Raw genomic sequence first — 19,518 nt, 5'->3', positions numbered from 1 at the left:
GTCCCGGGAACACCATGGAGGCTGCAGCTCTCCAGAGCGAGGAGCTCGCTGCACTGCCCCTCCCAGCATGCACTACTGCCTGCCCTTCCTCCAGTCAGAAGCTGTTGGCCTGTCCTGCCGCTGCTCTCTCCAATACCCCCTAACAAGGGCAGACTAGTTGGAACCAGCCCCCACCCCCACCCCTGCCCAGAGGGCTGGCCTTGGCCTCCTAGTAGCCCAGAATCAGCCAATCACCCTGCACGGTCACCAGCTCTGAGGTCCTGACAGGTCAGGGAGGACTGGTGCCCTGTCCGGCCCACTGGCTCCCAGTGACCACCCAGGCGGTGCCCCTGCCTGGCTGGGCTGAGGACTCCAGGGTGGGTGGGTGGAAGGGTGGCCACTCTAGCCTGGAAGCTTGCTCTGGTCCCACAGGGGGTCCCGGTGGCCTGTGAGAGAGCAGGAGGAGAAATGGGCCCTAGCTTGGGGAGTAGGTCAGAGACCTGGCCTGGAATGAGCCCCAGGGAAGGCAGATTTGATGGGAGAGCATCTCCTCACCCACGGGGGCTGTGGGGCAAGACAAAGAAGAGGGGGCTCATCTTCCTTCCCGAGTCCTCACAAAGATCTCAAAGAGCCCCGTGCTGCTGCTCTTCTGTCCTGCCGGGCAGTCTTGCTGGGTGTCTACCCTGAGTGTGACTTGCTGCAGCAGCCAGTGCTCTCCCAACCCACAGCCGCCTTGGCGAGCTGGGAAGGAACACCCAGGGGCCCTGAGACCCTCGGCCCTCTTGGGGTTCCAGCTCACTTCTGGCCTGAGGGCTGAGGGTCAGCCTGACTCAGGCCCCCCTGGGATCTGGGGCCTGTATCTGCTGCCCTGGCCTCTCTGCCGATGTCCCCTGTTCTGCTGTTCCCTCCTCCCCAGGAACTCTGTGCTGAACAAGTCCTGGAAAGGATTATTTCTGGCCCTTCTCCCTGGGGTTCCAGATTCAGACAGTGAGAGAGGGTGTGTGCCCCTAGAGCGTGGGGGCCAGGCTGTGCCCCACCTAGTGCTGAGGCCTTGCCTGCCCAGCGGTGCCTGGTGCCAGCCGGGGTCCCAGAGCCTGCCCGCCACCCGCCCCCTAGCTCTTCTTGGCCTCCTGCTCTCTGCGCCTCAGCTTCTCACGCTGCCTGGCCGCCTTCTCCTGGGCCTTGCGCTCCTTCTCCGAAGCCGCTGCCAGTTCCTTTAACTTCCGCTTGACGAGTGCTCGGTCCTGCGAGCTGCTGAGCCCCAGGCTCTGGGGGAGGGGGCAGGGGGGGAGCCCAGGGTGAGGGGGAGAGTCCCACAACCAAGGGGTCCCTGCTCATTGCAGGGTCCTCCTCGCTGGAGCTCAGAAGTCTCCACGAGGCGCTTCTAGCTCCCGGGCTCAGAAGGGTCAGGATGCAGAAGTGAGGGTTAAGCATACCAGGCTCCCAACTCTCCAGGCTTGAAGCCCCTGTGGCCTGCCCCGCTCACACGGCTGGGGGTCAGACCTCCCCACCGCCCACCCCACAGCCAGCTGCTTCCAGGCCAGAGATCAGGCCTGGCTTCTCTGCAGTCAAGGGTCAGCAGGTAGATCATCTTAGAGGTCAAGATCAGCGCAGGATCCTGGGCTAGAGCTCAAGGCCCATCAAAGGATTGGACCTGAGTGCCCAAGGAGATCAGGAACCCAACTAGAGGACAAGGATCGGCCTAGGACCTTGCCTAGCGGTCAGGGCAGTAGCCTTGGGGTGGAAAGGTCAGCCACCCCCATCCCCCCAGGAGGTTTAGCCCAAAATCAAAGGTCAGGTTGAGTGAGCACCAGGGCGGGGGTCTTGGTCACAGCCCCTCCCCTGGGTCCTACCTTGAGTTTGCTCCCATCCAGCTGCAGGAGCTGGGGCCCGTCCACTTGCCACGCGGCGAACTCGGCGGCATGCTGCCCCAGGTGGAGGCTGTGTAGCCACTCGCCCACCTGCTGGCTGGTCCAGTGGTGGACAGTGGGGAGAGGCTCGTCCAGGAACTGGGCAGGGACAAGAGTGAGGGGTGAGGCTCGGCCCTCGGCCTGCACAGTCAGAGGCCAGGCCAAATGGCCAGCCATGCTCACCTCGTCCGAGGACTGGGACAGTGTGTGGTAGGGGTAGGAGCACTTGGCCTCTTGCCGGGGGTCACCAGGGATCTTGGGGCTGCTGCTGGGGGGCGTCGAATCATCACTCAGGGTAGATTCCTGCACAGAAAGGGGTGCTTGTACCTGAGGGAAGAGCTCACCCCAAGCCCTGGTAGACCTCTGGCCTCTGGGAGAGCAGAAAGCTGTCCAGAGGATATGGAGCAGGGAGTCAGAACTGAGCCAAGCAGAATGAATCAGAAGGAACAGAAGTCTCTGGCTGGGGGGCATGGGGGGGGCTTCCTCCAGGCAGTCCACCATGCTCCCAGCAGGCCAGCTCAGGAGCCTGCCACTGGGGCTTCCTGCACTCAGGTCCTGCACTTGGCTTGTTCAACATGGTAGCTCCAGGGCCCAGCATGGGGGAAGGAAGGATGGACAGATGGAGGCGGGCGTGCAGGGAGGAAGGAAAGAAGGAAATTCCACATTGGACGGGGCTGCATCCCCTCGGATGCATCCCCTCAGAATCCCCAGGTCTTCTCGGCACATGAACAAAACCAGAGAAGGAGCACTGGGCCTGGGACTCCTCTCAAACTCTCGTGCCATCAAGTCGATTCCGACTCAGTGACGCTATAGGACGGGACGGAACTGCCCCTGTGGGTTTCTGAGTGTAAATCTTGATAGGAGTACAAAGCCCCATCTTGCTCCCTCAGTTCACAGCCCAGCACATGAGCATGAAGCCACACGGCTCCTATTGGGACCCATAGAGCCTTGTCACTAAGGCTGAGTCTGCTGGTGATGACTTCCCTGGGAGCCTTTCCCTTCCTCATGAGCACCAGCGCAGAGCAGGCCTGGGCTGCTGAGATGCCGTGCAGGACATGCATGTGTGTGCCGGGTTCTGGACACGGAGGACTTGCTCGGTGTATAGCGGCTGAACACTGCACACTGAGCCACGACCCAGTGATGGGCCCTGTGGGTAACAAAACTCCAGGAAGGCCAGTCTGCCCTCCTCTCACCCGATTGGGGTCGGGGTGGGGACTCTTTAGGGGGCCAGTCAGGGGCTCACCTGAGAAGCTGACTTCTTGGGGCTGAAGCCCTCATGTTTGGGGGAGCAGGCAGGGGAGGTGGTGCTGCCGGAAGACGCTGAGCCCTTGCCACTGTCTGTGAACCAGGAGAAGGGCAGGAATGGGGAGCCCCCGGATCTGCCAGACCCCTCCACCGACTCCCTGTGGAGAGAACACCCAACATGGGTGGAGGCACAGGAGGCCAGGCGCCCCAGGGAGCTAGGGACTGACACTGGGTGAGTACTGTGGCTTCAGCCTACCTGCTCCCCATGGACAGACGGTTGCTGCCCTTCTCCTTCCGGCTCTTGCCTGTGGATGCTCGGCGTAGAGTGACCCTGCGGGAAGGGCAGGGGAAGCCGGGCAGTGCTGCTGCAGCCCCCCCACCCCCGCCCCTACCACCCAACCTCAGCTCTGAGCCCCAGGCTCTAGCTCCTCTGCTCACCCGAGGTCCAGGAATTTCCGGCGCGTCTTCTTATCCAGGCCGATGGGAGGACTGGCAGGCTCAGGCGGGCTGGCATCCCGGCTGTCATCTTTGGGGACAGGTGAGAACAGAGTAGTGGCCCTATCGGAGCTACCAGTTGGACGTGATGGAAATTCTCTAGACTTAGATTCAGGCAGCCTGGCTGGCTCTGGTGTCCTCTAGTGGCTGTCACAGGTCATGTCTTCCCTAAACTTCCTTCATCTCAGTCTCAACAAACCAATCTGTCTTGGAAGACGTCCAGACTGGGAGGAAGGTGAGACTTGGTCTCACGTGCTATGGGCATGAGACATCATGCTTGGTAAAGCAGAGGAAGGCCCTCCACAACATGTATCAACATAGTGTCTGTGGGCTGGGACATGACACTGGCTGGCGCAGGCCCGGGGGCAGTGTTTTGTTCTCTGGTCCCCAGAGTCCCATTGAGTCTGAACCCACCACCACCGGCTTGTTCACGAGGAGCCCTGCTGGGGCAGCAGCCGTGTGCTTGGCTGTGGTTCAAGCCAGCTGACAGAAGGATGTGGCAGTCGGCTTTGGTCACGATGGCATCCTCTGGGGGTGACGCACTAGACAGGGAGCATCATTTACCAAGGCCCCCCATTCTCAGGAGGTCGTGTCCCTGCTAGCTTTCTGACTGCCCCACAGCTCCTTCCCCCGAAGATCCAGCCAGGGTGTCCCATCAACGGCAGACGCAGGCACACGCTCTCTCCCTTCCTGCTCCGCTCCCTCACAGGGCACTGAATGAGGGGGTGACCTCACTTCCTACCTACCCCTTGCTATTCATGGTGGACCCAGTGTGCAGATTGCCAGGTCTGCCATCCGAGGGGCCCTGGGTGGGTTTGAACCACCAACCTCTGCTTAGTAGTCTAGCGCTTAACCATCTGAGCCACCCAGGGACTCCCCCAAACCACAGGCCCACCTCTGTTTGCTCACGTGAGTGGCGCAGAGCCTCCCGTGTGTGGCATAAGCATCCATGCGTGAACGAACCAGGGGGCCTCCCCCCCACGGGGCCGTTGCTGCCCGAGCGCCGCCCGCCCGGGGCTCACCTTCGCTGTGCGGCTCTGCGCGCGGGTGGCGGCGCGCGAAGCTGGGCGAGCTGTCCCAGGAGGGCGCGGAGCGCGGCGGCGAGCGGGAGGCGGCGGCCAGGCCCTCGTGCGAGGCCGCGTTGTGCAGCGGCCGGTAGCGCGCAAGCGGCGAGGGCGGCGGCTCCTCCTCGTCCAGGCTGCGCCGCAGCCCCGGGGGCTCCAGGCTGAACGAGCCCCCCGCCGGGGACCCGGGACCCGAGTGCAAGGGGGAACGCAGCCGGTGCAGGGGGCTCCCGCAGCCGTCGGTCACCTGGAGGGCGGAGGGCGCACCTGCTGACTGCCCACCCTCCCCATTTCCCGGAGGGCGGAGCGGGGTCCAGGGGAGGGGGTGGCCAGGCCAGTGAGAAGCGGGAACCCCCAACCCCCCACCCGGGGGCTTTGACCTTGTAAGCTGGGCTGGTTGAATCCATGAGCGACTGTGTGACTTTGTTGCTAACCCTGAGGTTGCTAACTGAGGCTTCTTTCTTTCCTCGGTTTTTTTTTTTTTTGGGGGGGGGGGCGGAAGGTGAGATAAACGAGGTGAGAAATTCCACTCCAGTACCCAGAGCCCATTGAAGAGAGTCACACTGGAAGCAGCCTCTCCTGGTCACTCACACGTGTCCAAAGAACCGAAGGGGCAGAAACAGATGGAAAGCCACACGGCTTCAAAACCCAAATCTATTTCTTAATGAAATAGCCTCTCTGATACGCAACACGTTCTGGCCAGGGGTCAGTTTCTGGACATCCTTCCACTGAAATTAGGAATTAACCTGGCAATGGAAGTGGCTTGTCCGCCTAAGAGCCTCGGTTTCTTCATCTGTAACATGGGGATAAGGTAGCTATTAGCAGCATCCTGTCAGAAGTCTGGGACGTGGCTTCCCTGCAGGGCAGGTTTCCTGGGGGTTTTCAGGGGTCAGCAGAGTGGGTGGGTGTTTGGGTGGGCTCGCCCAACCTTGCCTCCAGGCCCATCGGAGCCTTCGCCATCCTCAGCAGAGCTGGCGCTGTCCCGGAGCCTCGAACGGGAGGGCCGGTGTCTCCGGCCCTTGGCCAGCAGTTGAGCCCGGGCCTTGTGTAAACTGCTGTCCAGTCTGACGGTCTCTGGCACGGCCAAGTCCAGGTCTGTGAACCAGAACGAGGGGAAAGAGCCCAGACACATGAGGAGGGCGGGCCCAGAGGCCCACCTCGGCGCCCTGAATGCACACCCCACACAGTCACCAAGTGGTCTGAGTGCTGGCCCGGTGCTGGGCACAGGGTGTTCAGACCGATGTAAGCTGATGCCCCTCGCGGTGTCCAGGGAGTCAGACCTGCCAACACATCCACACAGCACAGGGTGGTCAAACCTCATGGAGGCACAGAGCAAGGGCAGGTGGGGCCCTTTCCGGGAGGGGCGGAGGCCGAAGCGGTAAAGACCTTCAGGTCTGGGTGGGAGACGATGAGAGAGGAGGTGGCCTGGGATGTCAGCAAGAGCACTGACCGTAGCCGCAGAGACAGCGGGAGGGCAGGCTTGCACGGGGGAGGGCAGGGGTGAGGCTGGAGAGAAAATGGTAACAGTGACAACCATTCGGGAGGCACTTGCCACGTGTATGCGTGTGTGCATGCGTGCAAGTCACCACGACAAGCTTCACACACACACCCCACCCGCCAGCAGGGGGGACTATGACTACTAAGCACCTTTCCCGGCGGGGGAAACTGAGAAGCAGAGAGGTTAAGCCACATGGCCAAAGCCAGCAGCTCGCCATGGTCCAGGCTCGGAGCCTGGGTGGTCTGGCTACAAAGGTGCTCTGTGGTGTAGTGGGCTCTGTAGGCACTGAACTGCTAACCACCGGGTCAGGGGTTCAAGTTCACTGGCTGCTCCGTGCGAGAAAGAGTAGGCTGTCTAATCCTGTGATGATTCAGTCTCAGAAGCCCCAAGAGGCCATTCTAATCTGTTCTATGGAGTCACTGTGAGTCGAAATCGACTCAACGGCAGTGGGTGTTTTGGTTCGTTTTGTTTTCATGTGGCTCCAAGGAGCCCTGATGGCTCATTGGTTAAGCACTTGGCTGTTAACCGAAAGATGGGTGGTTCAAACCCACCGCCCCACTCTGTAGGGCAGAGATGTGGCAGTCGATGTCCATAAAGATTATCATCACAGAACCCCCCGGGCAGTTCTATTCTGTGTGTAACACCTCTATGGGCTGGAATCGACTGCACGGTAATGGGCTTGGCTTTGGGTCCTCTTAGTCTGGCTCCAGGGACTGGCCGGCCCGTCCAGAGCTCACATACAGAAACATGGAGCCCCTAGCTCAGTGGTTCTCAACCTTCCTAATGCCACGACCCTTTAATACAGTTCCTCAGGTTATGGTGACGCCAACCATAAAATTATCTTCATTGCTACTTCATAACTGTAATTTTGCTATGATTATGAATTGGGGTAACCCCTGTGGAAGGGTAGTTCAACCCCAAAGGGGTCGCAACCCACAGGTTGAGAACCACTGCCCTAGACGGCTGGCAGTTGAGCTGGAGTCGAGGACCCCTCCACAAACTAGTGGCCGAGCTGAGAAGGACAGCTGACCATGGAGCACCCTCCAGTCCCTGAAACCTGTCACCCACAGCCAGGGCAAGTCCTGTGGGTCCTCCATAGAGCCTCACTGGTCATATATGCCCCCAGGGAATGAGGATGCCCCAGTATTGCACTGGGGGTTGTAGATGAATAAGGTTTTCCCAGCCCTCTTGAGGGTTCAAGACCCTTCCTCCCACCCACCCCCCTTCCTCAGTGGTCTTAGGGACCCCCATCCCATCAATCCTGTACCTGCCTTACCTGCTCCTCTCTCTTCCCTGAAGTCACCCCCTAAGCCACCCTCATTGCTCTCCGGGACCAACTAACCAGTCAAACAAGAAACAATGACACCTGCTGCCAGGCTGAGTCTCCCGCCCAGCCACCCGGTGGGTTTCAGGGGAGAGCCGGGCTCCACGGGGCTTTCCACACTGTCGTCTTTCAAAAGCACATCTTCCTATGGAAAAAAAATCTATAACTTATCAAAGGTTCGTGAGGGGAGGCGGGCTGGGAAGGGAGGGGGAAGAAATGGGGAGCAGATATCAGGAGCTCAAGTGGGAAGAGAATGCTTTAAAAATGATGATGGCAGGATATGTGCAAATGTGCTCGACACACTGGAGGAACGTATGGGTTGTGATGAGATGTAAAAGCCCCCAATAAAAGTATTTTAAAAAGTTGGAAAGGGGGAACCGATTACAAGGATCTACATGTGACCTCCTCCCTGGGGGACGGACAACAGAAAAGGGGGTGAAGGGAGACTACGGATAGGGCAAGATATGACAAAATAATAATCTATAAATTATCAAGGGCTCATGAGGGAGTGGGGAGCGGGGAGGGAGGAGATTAAAAAAAAAAGAAGACCTGATGCAAAGGGCTTAAGTGGAGAGCAAATGCTTTGAAAATGATTAGGGCAAAGAATGTACGGATGTGCTTTATACAATTGATGTATGTATATGTATGGATTGTGATAAGAGTTGTATGAGCCCCTAATAAAATGTTTTAAAAATAAAATAAAAGTATTAAACAAACAAATAAACACACCTTTCTTCTAAAGTCATTCTGCCCACGCCACAGCTTCCCACCTGTTGGTTAGCAACTAAGTGCCTCAAGGTTTGCCCCGCCCCCCTGGCCATTTCTAGTCCTGACCACCTGGCCCCCAGGTTCCAGCCATTTCCAAGGCCCTCAATCATCTCAAACTCAAGCCATCGAGATGAACCCATCACACCTGGCCTCAGACTCCCAGGCTCTGTGAGAGCCCTCTGCATCCACCTAATTACCCAAGTCCAGCCAGCTCTGAGCTGCCCTTACCCCGGACCTGGGAACCCATATGCCCAGCTGCATACACAACATCCCCCCTGGGGCATGGATCCCGCACCTTCAGCTTACACAGCTGAACTTGACCCGCGTGCCCGCCCCCTGCTCCTCCCCCCTCAGTGATTGGCAGCTCCTGGCCACTCAGGACCAAGCCCTGGGACCTTCCTTGATTCCACTTTCCCTTCCAGCATGTAAGTCGGTCCCTCCACAATTCCTGTTAGCTCTGTGTTTGAACTATAGCTAGGCATAATGAAATATTTATGGCAAATTGAAATGATGTTTGGATTGGGTTCAAAAGTACTCCAGGTCAGCAGGGGGTAGACGGTAGAAGGGGGGGCAGGGGTGGAATAAAATGGTTAGGAGTTGGTCATCCTTGAGGCTGGCTTCTTGAGGCGTCTCTCTACTTGGGGACAAGTTTGAGATTGTTCACAGACAGTGAGGGAGAGGGGTGGATGAAGGAGAAGGGGGGGTTAGCGAGACCCGCCCCAAGTCTCCCTAATCAAGTCGCCATCAGCCTCCCAGCTGACCTCCCCTCCACTTCCCTTTCCTGTCTGCAGTCTGCTTTCAACACCGCAATCGGAATGGTCCTGACCAAGCACTCCGGTCAGGTCACGCCTCTGCTCACAGCCCTGTGGGGATGCCCACGACAACCAGAAGAAGAGGGGCCTTTTGGATGCACCCGGTCACTACCACCCTGACCCATGTGAATGTGTCCTCCCACTCTCATCCCTCCAAGCCAGCCACCTGCCCTCCGGATGCTTCCTCCCAGACGCCAGGTCTGCACTCACCTCAGGAGCTTTGCAAGTCCTCAGGCCTTCTCGGACAAAGTTCTCTGGAGACAGATTTCTGCCTCACCCATCTCCTTCAGGGCTCTGCCCCCATGGCCCTTTATTGATAACTGCCCTCCAGCCCTCCAGTCTCCCTCCATGGCGTCCCCCACCCCCTGGCATCAGCATCTTTCACTGTCCTTCTCCGGTCATTAGAATGTCAGTTCACCGGGACAGCTTTTCCCCATTTTGCTCCCTGCTGGAGCACAGGCATCCAATGGTGCCTGCCATGTAGTAGGTGCTTATGAATATTAATGAAAGGATGAAGCTGGGTTGAGGTGCCCTCCCCACGTCCCTGAAGTCCGGCCTCTCCTCTCTCTCTCCTGACTGGACTGCCCCAACTCAGGCCTCCATCAGCCACCCCAGCCCCATCTTGGTCTAGGTCTCCACCCAGCACTCCGGGCATCTCGTCCGGCCCCTCCCACATCTTCCCAAGGCTGACCGCTGGGGGGAGTCCCAAAGTCCACACTGCAAGCCCCAAGCAAGCCCCTTAGCCTGTCATTCCAGGCTGTCACCCTGCCCCTTCTGTTGTCCCCAGGCCCTTCCTCAGCCCGCTGCCCCCCTGTTGGGCACAGGGTTTAAGGATGCACGTGTGAGAGCCAGGTGGAGCCGAGTCCAGCTGAGTCAGGTGCTGAGTGACCCTGGACATACGAACGGCTTCTGTTTAAGCACCAGCTTCCTCATCTGTAAAAATGGGTCTTAAATAACTCTCTTCCTTATCGGGCGACCTGAGCAGGAAGTAAGAGAACCCCATGGGCTGCGCTCTGATGCTGCTGGTGTGAGCAGACAGACTCACAGACCCGCCTCCCTCTCTCGCTCCCCACGCCCACCAGAGACTGGGGTGCTCTCTGCTCCAGCACACTTCACCCCTTCTGGGCCCAGCCTCACCGCCTCTTCCCTTCTTCAGCTCCCAGCACAGCTCCAAGGCCGAAATGGCCATCTCCCAGGCCCGAACGCCCACTGCAGAGGGCACGCCCTCCCCCTGGACCGGGAATCCCAAGGACCTGGAACAAGAGTTCCAGCAGGGCTGGGTGGAAGGATTCAAAGCCAAGCTGCCCCGAACCGTGATATCCTTCGGCAGAAATAGACCTGCAGGCGCCGGTGAGCATCACATCCAAACACCATGTCCCGCACTGTCGTCGTGTGCATAGCACGTCCCCCATCTCACGGCTACCTTGTTTCTGCATGCTTCTAGTTTCTGGCCCCAGTCTGCCTCTGAGCCAGAGTTTACGCCCCGGGAGGGCAGCGACTTTGCCTACTTGGTGGCTGCTGTCTCCCTGCCGCCCAAGGCAGGTCCTGGCACATATTAAAGCCCAAGGCAAACTGACTGCCATCGAGTCAATTCTGACTCATGGGGACCCTGTAGGGCAGGGTGGAACTTCCCCTGTGGGGTTCTTTACAGGAGTAGGAAGCCTCCTCTTTTCCGAGGTGCAAGTGGTGGTTTTGAACTGCTAACCTTTCCGGGGAGCTGGTGGTGGCTTGGAGGAGGGGTCAGTGCTGTCAAAAGGACAACCATCTTGGACCAGAGGTTTGACGCCACTCCTGGCTGCCCCTCCTACCTCTCTGGTGTTTCCAGCGGCCCCCTGCCCCCCACCCCCACCCCCACCCCCACCCCGGGTGGCCTGAGCTGGGGGCCAGGGCCCTCTGTCCCAGATTCTCTGGGCACTGCCCTCGGGCAGCCAGGATGGGCGATGCAGCCACAGGGACAACAGCCAACATGGCTGAGGGACTGCTCAGGCGCTGTTCCGATTTGCAGTCACTAACTTGTTTAACGCCTCCCCCACCCCCCAGTGAAGGCACTCTCAACTCCCAGGGCAGCCAAGGAACAAAGAGCAGGGCCCAGCAGAAGAGGCAGTCAGGCTCTGGTCCTGAGCTATTCTGTCTCCTGGGCAGAGGTGAGGTGAAGTCCACCCTCTTGTCTTGGGGATTGGGATGCTGGGGTTCAGAGAGGAAAGGGTTGCCCAAGGGTGCAGAGTGGAGGGAGTGGAGGCACAGCCTGGTCTCTGGGCTGGTCTTCCCAGGAACTGCCGGGTGTCCTCTACCCCGTGGCCCTCAGCAGGGCCAGCTGGGGCAGGCAGTTTCGCTCTAGGCCATTCTGAGCCCCATCATTGGGACTGTGGTCATTTGGCACGGGAGGGTCTGGGAAGCAAAAAAATCTCTAAGAGGTCCTGTTTTTGAGGCCAGGTGAACCTAGTCTTTCCTGAGCTTCCTTCTCCCACCAGGCCCCTGGCCTTGCTTCTTCCATGGATCTCTCCGTGTGTGTGTGTGTGTGTGTACACACATGCAAGCGCATGCGCACCTGTACACACACACACACACACACACACACACACACACACACACACACACTTTCTCCTCCTGGGAAGTGGCCAGCCCTGGGCAGTGGGAGGTCATGAATATTTAATAGACTTTCAAATCAGGAAGCAGTGGGTGGCTGAGCCAGTAAGGAAACCAATGGGTCTGGATGGAGAAGTGGGGGCAGGAAAGCCTGGGGAGGTGGGGAGGGGCGCTCCTGCCAGTCAGGCCAGGAGTTAGGCGGGGCTTGGGTGGAGAAGAGTCTGGAAGAGGGGAGATCCGAGGGAGGCCCACGTGGGCGGCTGTTCCTGGCATTGCCTGGCTGTTTGGAGGAGGCAGGGACCCTGGGGCTCAAAAGGGAGGAGAGAGAAACGGGAGAAGTGGTCCTTGCAGAAGAGCCCCCTGGGGCTCACATAGAGATGTGAGAGACCCTGGGGTGGGGGGCAGCCGACCACTGTCTCTCTTGTCTCTCCCTCCCTGGCCCTCTGTGCTCCCAGGGTCACTTCCTCCTCCACTGGAACCAGCCAGGGAAACAGCCTTTCCACCTGAGTGTGCTGGAAATGCCGCCTGGAGGGGGTGGGCTTTCTCCAATCCACACACCTGGTGGACTGCAGAGGGGAAGTGATGGTGGGGGTCTGCGTGTGCACCTGAGGACACAGCAGGTGCACCAGTCAGGATGGAGGTCTAGGCCCTAAGACTGTGAGTGTGTCTGTGTGTGAGTGTGTGTGTGTGTGTGTGTGTGTGTGTGTGTGTGTGTGTAGCAGTTGATTTCAGGGCACATCCATACAGGGTAATACCCCACATCCTTGTGCGACTCGGAAATAATTGTGTCAGTTGTGCTAGGCACACGGTAAGTACAACACAGCTGATTTGAATTTGGGTACCAGCTCTGCCCCCCAATCTGCTGTGTGATCTTTAAAGCAAGTTACCCCAGCACTCTCTGCCCCAGTGCCTCATCTGTAAAATGGACACAGGTCTCCGTGTTATTGTGAGGATTCAATGATGCGGTGCAGGAGAGATGGGGGGCTTGGCATTAAACAATTAACCAATAGGGACCCTTGTTATCATTGCTGTGGGTATACTTGACCTGTCCCATAGTAACAAAGAATCAGGCTGTAAGGCCACACCACACACACACACACACACACACACACACACAGCCTCTCAGAACCTCCCCCACCCCCAGTGCTGGGTGACCTTGGAAAGAAATACTCGATAGTATTAGAGATAGGGTTGAGCAGAACTTACCAAAAACCTCATCTACAGGTTCTCGAAGCTTTGAAGAAGCCATGACTCAAGAGAGCTGGAGAGGACAAAGGAAGAGAGAAAGAAAAGAGATCCTGCATAAGAGGCTCAGGTAGGTCAAGGCAGGGGCGCTGCCTGAGGCCAGCTGACCCCTCAGCTTCCCTAGAATTTGTCTTCAGATCCCTTAGAGGAGAGGTCACCTGTGTCGCATGCCTGACTGTGGGGTTGGGGGCAAGAAGGAAAAGCAGTCTTGTGGTGGGGGCGGGGGAGAGATCCACGCATCCAGCACAGCCGAGTCCTCCAGTATTGGGTCAAGCAGATTTTTGGGGTACAGTCAGAGGTTACGGCATTGCTCCCTTTCGCAGTCTTGAGGCTTGCTGTCATTGTGGTCAGATGCTGTTGACCCCGAGTGACCTCACGTACAAAGAAATGCCGCTCGCTCCTGCAGCACCTCACAGTGGCTGCTGTCAGAGCCCGAGACTGCAGCCTCTCCTGTCAACCCATCTCTGGAGGGTCTTCGTCTACTTTGCTGACCTGCTACCAAGCATGACGTCTTGTCAGTCCTGACCGCTTGTCCCAAGGACATGAGGCCCGGCCTCTCGTCTCAGAAGCAGTTGGGCTGTCTGTCTTCCAAGACAGACTTGTTCATGCTCCTGGCACTTAATGGGATACTTAAGATGCTTTATCACCACCGTAATTCAGAGATCTCGATTCTTCTTCAGTCTTCTTTATTTGCTGTTCAGTTTTTGCATACATAATAGCACCCTGTAAAGGTTTTTAATTATCATAAACAGTACATAAAATCTGGGAGAGATCTTGGAGATTATTAAATCCAGTCCTCTGATTTTGCAATGAAGAAACAGACTCGAAAGGGGAAGAGGTGACTAGTTTTAGGCCGCATAGCAAGCTAAGGACAAAATTAGGATGAGAGCCCCAGGCTCTTCTCTCCACCAACCTATTATCCATCCATCTATGTGTTCACTAATTCATCTATTCATTCACACAACCACCATCCAGTGACCCACCATTCATCCATCCAACCATCCCTCCATTCATCCATCCATCCATCCAACTATCCATCCAACCAACCATCCATCCATCCATCCATCCATCCATCCATCCATCCATCCATCCATCTAACCATTCATGCATGCATGCATCCATCCATCTAACCATCCATCTATCCATCCATCCATCTAACCACCCATCTAACCATTCATGTATGCATGCATGCATGCATGCATCTATCTATCCATCCAACCATGCATCCATCCATCCATCTATCCACCCATCCAACCATATATCCAACCATGCATCTACCCATACGTTTATCTATCTATCCATCCACCTATCCATCCTATCACCTTTGCATCCATCAATCTATTCCATTGCTGTGGTTGTACTTGACATGTACCCTAAGACAATAGTGACAATCAGGCTGTGAGGCCACACCACATGCACGCTCAACCCCCAAGCCCTTCCCCTAGCCCCATTGTTGGGTAGCCTTAAAAGGAAATACTCTATAACTGTGTCTATTAGCTAGAGATAGAGTCACACAGAACGTACCAAAAACCTCATCCACAGATTCTGGAACGTTTGAAGAAGCCATGACTTGAGAGTCCTGCTACCTCCCGGTCACTGCTGCCCTCACTATTCCGGAAGTTGGTCCCATCAGAGGCCACTTTTCTAGACAAACACACGTCTCACAGCTCCTGGCAGAATCAGAGGGCGCCTCAGGGCGGCTGAGGAGTCCTCCCAGCACAACAGTGACCAGCAGAGCTCTAGGGTCCAGGGAGACGTACGGACAGGTGGGGCTTTCAATATTTATGGGAAGTAAGAAGAGAGGACAGGTAGGAAGGTCGAATACATGAAGCCAAATACATGCAATTTGGTCGGGCTTGCTAGCCGATGCAGGCTTCCAGTAGCCCTTCAAGTTTAAGGCTTACATCCAGGCTTGGGGGTCAGAAGGGCAGAGGAATGCCGGATGAGGGAGAGTGACGGTTTGGGGCACTGGGCTAGACTTTCCACCGACACCTGTAGAGGATGTGAAGACCAACAGCAGGGAGGCTGAAGGCAACTCTCCTCTTCTGCTGTACAGAAGAGACAGCATCTCACGTGGAGCTGGCCTGACTGGGGATTCTTAGCAACCACACTCACAGAGGAGGAAACTAGATACAGGAGAAGAGGTGTCCAACTTCACTCGGGCTCTGTCTCCTGGCCCGCAGACCTCTCCTGGGTGACGGTCTGCAGTGTGTTGGGGCGCTCTCTCGAGGAAATAGCCCTGCTAGGGAAGGGGCGAGGGGGGAGAGATGAGCCGCATGGGCTAAGACTGAGAGACACATCAAAACCGCCTCCTCTCCAGATGCCATGAAGCCTGGGGCATGAACAAGGGCCGGGGCCACAAGGGCCAGGTCCCTCTGGTGCATGTATGTGTGTAGACTCTAGGACACTTCCCCCATTCGTGAGTCCTGGAGGAATGGTAGATGATTAGTAGCCAAGACATTCCAGAGCATCTTCCCTGTCCTGTGGGCCAAGCAGGATGGGAGGTGACCCCTAAAAGTGAACCTGATCCTGCTATTCAGTCACAAAGCTTCACTGGGTTAGGACCCAGATGCCAGCCCCTCCAGGAAGCTGCCCTAGGTAGCCACTCCCCTGACCATTTGTCTACAAACTTTTTTTTTTTTCCTACAAACTTCTAAATTCACGCAGCCACTGGCAAAGGAGGATTTTTTTGTACTTCACTGGTTCCCTAAATGGGCCCCATCCTCCCCACACGTCAAAGGGAGGTCACTGTGGAAAGGGACTGTGTATTGCCATCAGACTAGGACCACCCGGAGCATGGGAACTGCCTCTCCCTTCAGGATGGAGGCTCCTTGAAGCAAACACCAAGCTTCCACGGACTATCTGAGAATGCAGTAGGCTGCGGTTTCCAGCTCCCATTCCTTCCCGGCTCACCCGGAGTCAGCACACACTGCTGTTTCTCCTACCCTAACTCCAGTGACAACAACGGAGCCCCCTCCGTGTTTTCAGGAGACCATCCTACACTGTCTGAAGGGAAAGGGAACTCTAAAGAACAGGCTATCCCAGGGATCCCGGGGCCTCCTCTCCAGCTCCTACTTCCACATGTAGAACTCCTTCCAACTCCTAGACACACATGCGTGCACACACGCACACATACACAATCCTATACAGACACACATGCACCTATACACACAAGTCCTACATAAACACACAGACACACCTATCTAGACACACCCACCCATCTACACACACATGTACCACTATACAGGTACACGTGTAAACATGCACACCTATAGACACATACACACCCAAATACAGACACACATACATACATACAGCCCCATAGAGGCACATACACCCCTCTACAGACATACATACACCCTCTACAGACACATATACATACACAGACACATATACACACACCCCTACATAAACACACATACAACCACACATCTATACAGACACAGTAACACATACTTCTGTATACACACACACAAATATCTATACACACACACCAACAACCAGGTAACAGTCCAAGAGTGGAGATAAGCTGTCCCCTGTGGGGGGCTGTCCTCTGTGGCTGCCGACTGGGCTTTGGGTGCTACCAGGCCACTCCCTGCCGCCGCTAAGCTTCAGACCACCGGAGAGGTGCATGGGTGACCTGTCTCTGGGAGGGCGGGAGGCAGGCCGGCTCAAGCTCCCCAGACCAAAATGAAGCAGAAGGAGGAATGAGGGAGCTGAGGTCCGGTCAGGGGGGATGGACTGTAGAGCGAGCGAGTGAGCAAGGGGAAGAACCGCGGGGAGGACAGGGAGCCTCCTCCTCAGGGCTGCCCTCGGGGCTGCGGGGAAATGGGAGCATGGGCGCAGGAAACCGGACAGTGGGGTCCGGGAAGCTGGGCGCCCCGGTGAGGCCCAGGAGACTGCTGCAGGAGGGGGCGGACCCCCGAGCGGCGGCCGGCAGAGGAAAGGGGCCCTAGAGGGGAAGAAACAGACCTACAGAGGAGCGAACTGGGGGAGCCGGGGAGGGATGGCCGTTTGCGGTGGGGAGGCCAGCTGCACCTGGGCAGGCGGTACCCCTCCCACCAGCCCCGGGCCCAGGGCGCCAAGCGGGTCTCCGCGCGGGGCGGGGAGGAGAGGGGGCGCCCACTGCGCTCCCAGGGCCCCTACCCCAATCCATCCATCCAACTCCCCGCCGCCGCCGCCGAGCCAGGAGTTAAGCGCCCTCCCCTCCCCCCACGCCATGTTTTGTTTTTTATTAATTATCGGGGCGAGGGAGCGGGAGGAAGGGGATTAGGGGACACAAATCGTGCCTCCGCCCCTCCCGTGCCCGCCCAGCGCCCCGTCCCGGGAGGCGCCCCTCGCGCTAGGGGAAGAAAGAGTCTGGTCGCTGCGCCCCAGCAGCCCCGCGCCGAGCGCTCCCGCGAGCCCCCAGCCCGCGTCCCCGCCCCCCGCGAGCCCCGGGCCCGGCCCTCACCTCCAGCCTCGGGCATCTTCAGCGGCCGGCGCCTCGGGAGCCCCGGAGGCCCATGGTGCTCGAGGCGGGGGTCCGCGCGGGCGAGGGGCGCGGGCGTCACCCCGGGCGCGGGGGGCTCCGCGCGGGCGCCGTCCGCTCCATCTCGGCGGGGCGGGGTGCGCGGCGGGGTCCCGCGCGAGGACGGGCGGGGGCGGGGAGAGGGAGCGGCTTGCGGGAAGCCGGTGGCGGGCGGGGCTGGACCGGGGACCTGACGGGAGCCGCTGGGCGCGCGCGCGCGGGGGGTGCGCGCGTGGAAGAGCGGGCGAGCGCGCCCCCGCCCCGCCCCGGGCCGCTCGCGCGGCGTCGCGCCGGCGGGGGTCCGCGGGGGTCCCCCGGGAGGGGCGGCGCGGCGGGGTGGGGGGCAGCGCCCAGGAGACAAAGGGCGGGGGCGGGGCGCCCACGGCGTGTCCGGCCTGGGGAGCCCGAGGGCCGGCTTCTCGGGCTTCCGCCGCCTCCACCGCGAGGCCCCCGGCGTCCCGGGGTGCAGAACCGGGCCGGGCCGGGCCGTCGGGGGTCGAGGTCCCGTCCCTGCGCACCGAGGAAGGGGAGCCCCTCCTCATCCCAGTGCTGGGGGTGGCAGGTGATCGGGATCCCCCGAGGTGTGGGCAGGCAGAGTGCGCCATCCGTGGGGCTTGGAATGCGTTGGGAAGGGCACGGCGAGGTGCGGCGGGGCGAGGGGGGCTTGCTTTTCGTCTTTACAAGGAGGCATGGCTCAAAAACGACCCACGCTTGCATGTTGGGCAGAACCTGCTGGCCCCTTTGTGGAGAAAGGACGGGCGAGGGCGGCCGAAGGCAGGGCGACCCCACAGGAGGCTGCGCGCGTGAAGACGAAAAACCGAATGGAGCTCGGGTCAGGAGGGGGCACTGAAGAGGTTGACCATTAGGAGACCCCGGCTGGGGACTGACCAGCAGGAGGGGGAGGGGTCAGGATGGTTGCTGGTTGGCCCTGGAGGAGCAGCGGGTTGGAGGTGGGGATGGATGAGATCAGACTTGGACCTGGTGAGGAGCAGATTATGGCCGGCCAGCCAGGGCCCTACTGTAATAATCAACAGCTAGCCACCATAAGGTGAGGGCTTAGGTTGTGCCAGGCTCTGCCCTAAGCATGCTTCTGGGATGAGTGGTGCCAGCCTCACAATAAGCCGAAGAGGCAGGTGTTTCTATGACTCTGATTTTCAGCAGAGAAAACAGACTGCAGAAGAGCCGCTTGTTTAAGAGCAAGTGATGGAGTTGCTAGGAGGCCCAGAGTTAAAGGGACACTGTCCATTGCCTCTGAGAGGCAGCTTGAGGCAGGATGCGATTAGACCCCTGGCTGCCCTGCCCTCTGGAGCAGATCAGAACGGCTCCGCGGGGTTTCTTATGCCCACATCTTTCTGGGTGCAGAGTCCCGGGTTCCTTCTCCCCCCCCCACCCCCCCAGAGCTGCAAGTGGATTCAAACCTCGAACCTTTCAGTTAGCATCTTAGTGATTAACCACTGCTCCCTCAGGCTGGGGTGGGGGGTTGGTTGGCCTTTGAGGGCTGAAGGGAGCCAAGGTGACCTGTGGGAGTTTGGGTATCTTCAGAATCTTCTGGACCATGGGTACTGGAGCAGTCTGGGAGCGGCTAATATCCCTGGGAGACAGGCTGCATCTGGGGTCTTTAAAGTTATCACAGAGCATGCATCTGCGATCTGGGCTGTAACGATTTACCCTAACGCACTATGGATCCCAAAGGGTTGGGGAGATGGTGGGAGGGGCAGTGCTGTGGGTGTCTGTGGAAGGGTTCTGCTGGACTATAGGATCTGGGAGGAACCCCCGTTCCTATCGCCCGTGGTGTTTGATGGCTACCTGCTCCCTAGAACGAGGCCGGTGACAAGGCTGTGTGCCACACCAGGATGGCCAGTCACTCAGCACAGCCCCAAACAAGGCATCTATCATGGAGAGCCACATACCGGGCCTGAGAAACCCAGTGCCTCCGGCCATCACACCCTCCGGCTTAAACATGAGTGACTGCTTGGCTAACCCTTTGGAACATCCATACGTGATTTCCTCCTTAGGGCTTCTCCTCTAGCACACAGGGTAGATGGGGCAGCAGGGCCCGCCCTGCGTGAGAAGTCGTGGGGA

The 19,518-nt window shown here is 58.4% G+C and overlaps 1 protein-coding gene across 1 annotated transcript; it reads right to left on the bottom strand.

Annotated features, from left to right (window-relative positions):
- Positions 1-260: 260 nt before the first annotated feature.
- SAMD14 (sterile alpha motif domain containing 14) lies at positions 261-17,592 on the bottom strand. The gene is made up of 10 exons (XM_075561642.1): positions 17,380-17,592; positions 12,888-12,942; positions 5,622-5,788; positions 4,652-4,940; positions 3,573-3,660; positions 3,391-3,465; positions 3,133-3,292; positions 2,073-2,192; positions 1,833-1,988; positions 261-1,247 (listed from the first exon to the last, which is right to left on the bottom strand). The coding sequence occupies exons 2-10, from the start codon at positions 12,928-12,930 to the stop codon at positions 1,092-1,094; spliced, it is 1,254 nt and encodes a 417-aa protein (XP_075417757.1). The 5' UTR covers positions 12,931-12,942; positions 17,380-17,592; the 3' UTR covers positions 261-1,091.
- Between the last annotated feature and the right edge of the window lie 1,926 nt (positions 17,593-19,518).

Source organism: Tenrec ecaudatus, chromosome 10 (genome assembly GCF_050624435.1).
Source record: "Tenrec ecaudatus isolate mTenEca1 chromosome 10, mTenEca1.hap1, whole genome shotgun sequence".
Classification (NCBI taxonomy): domain Eukaryota; kingdom Metazoa; phylum Chordata; class Mammalia; order Afrosoricida; family Tenrecidae; genus Tenrec; species Tenrec ecaudatus.
The sequence above is the reverse complement of the archived record's forward strand: the minus strand, read 5'-3'. Positions and strand labels throughout refer to the sequence as shown.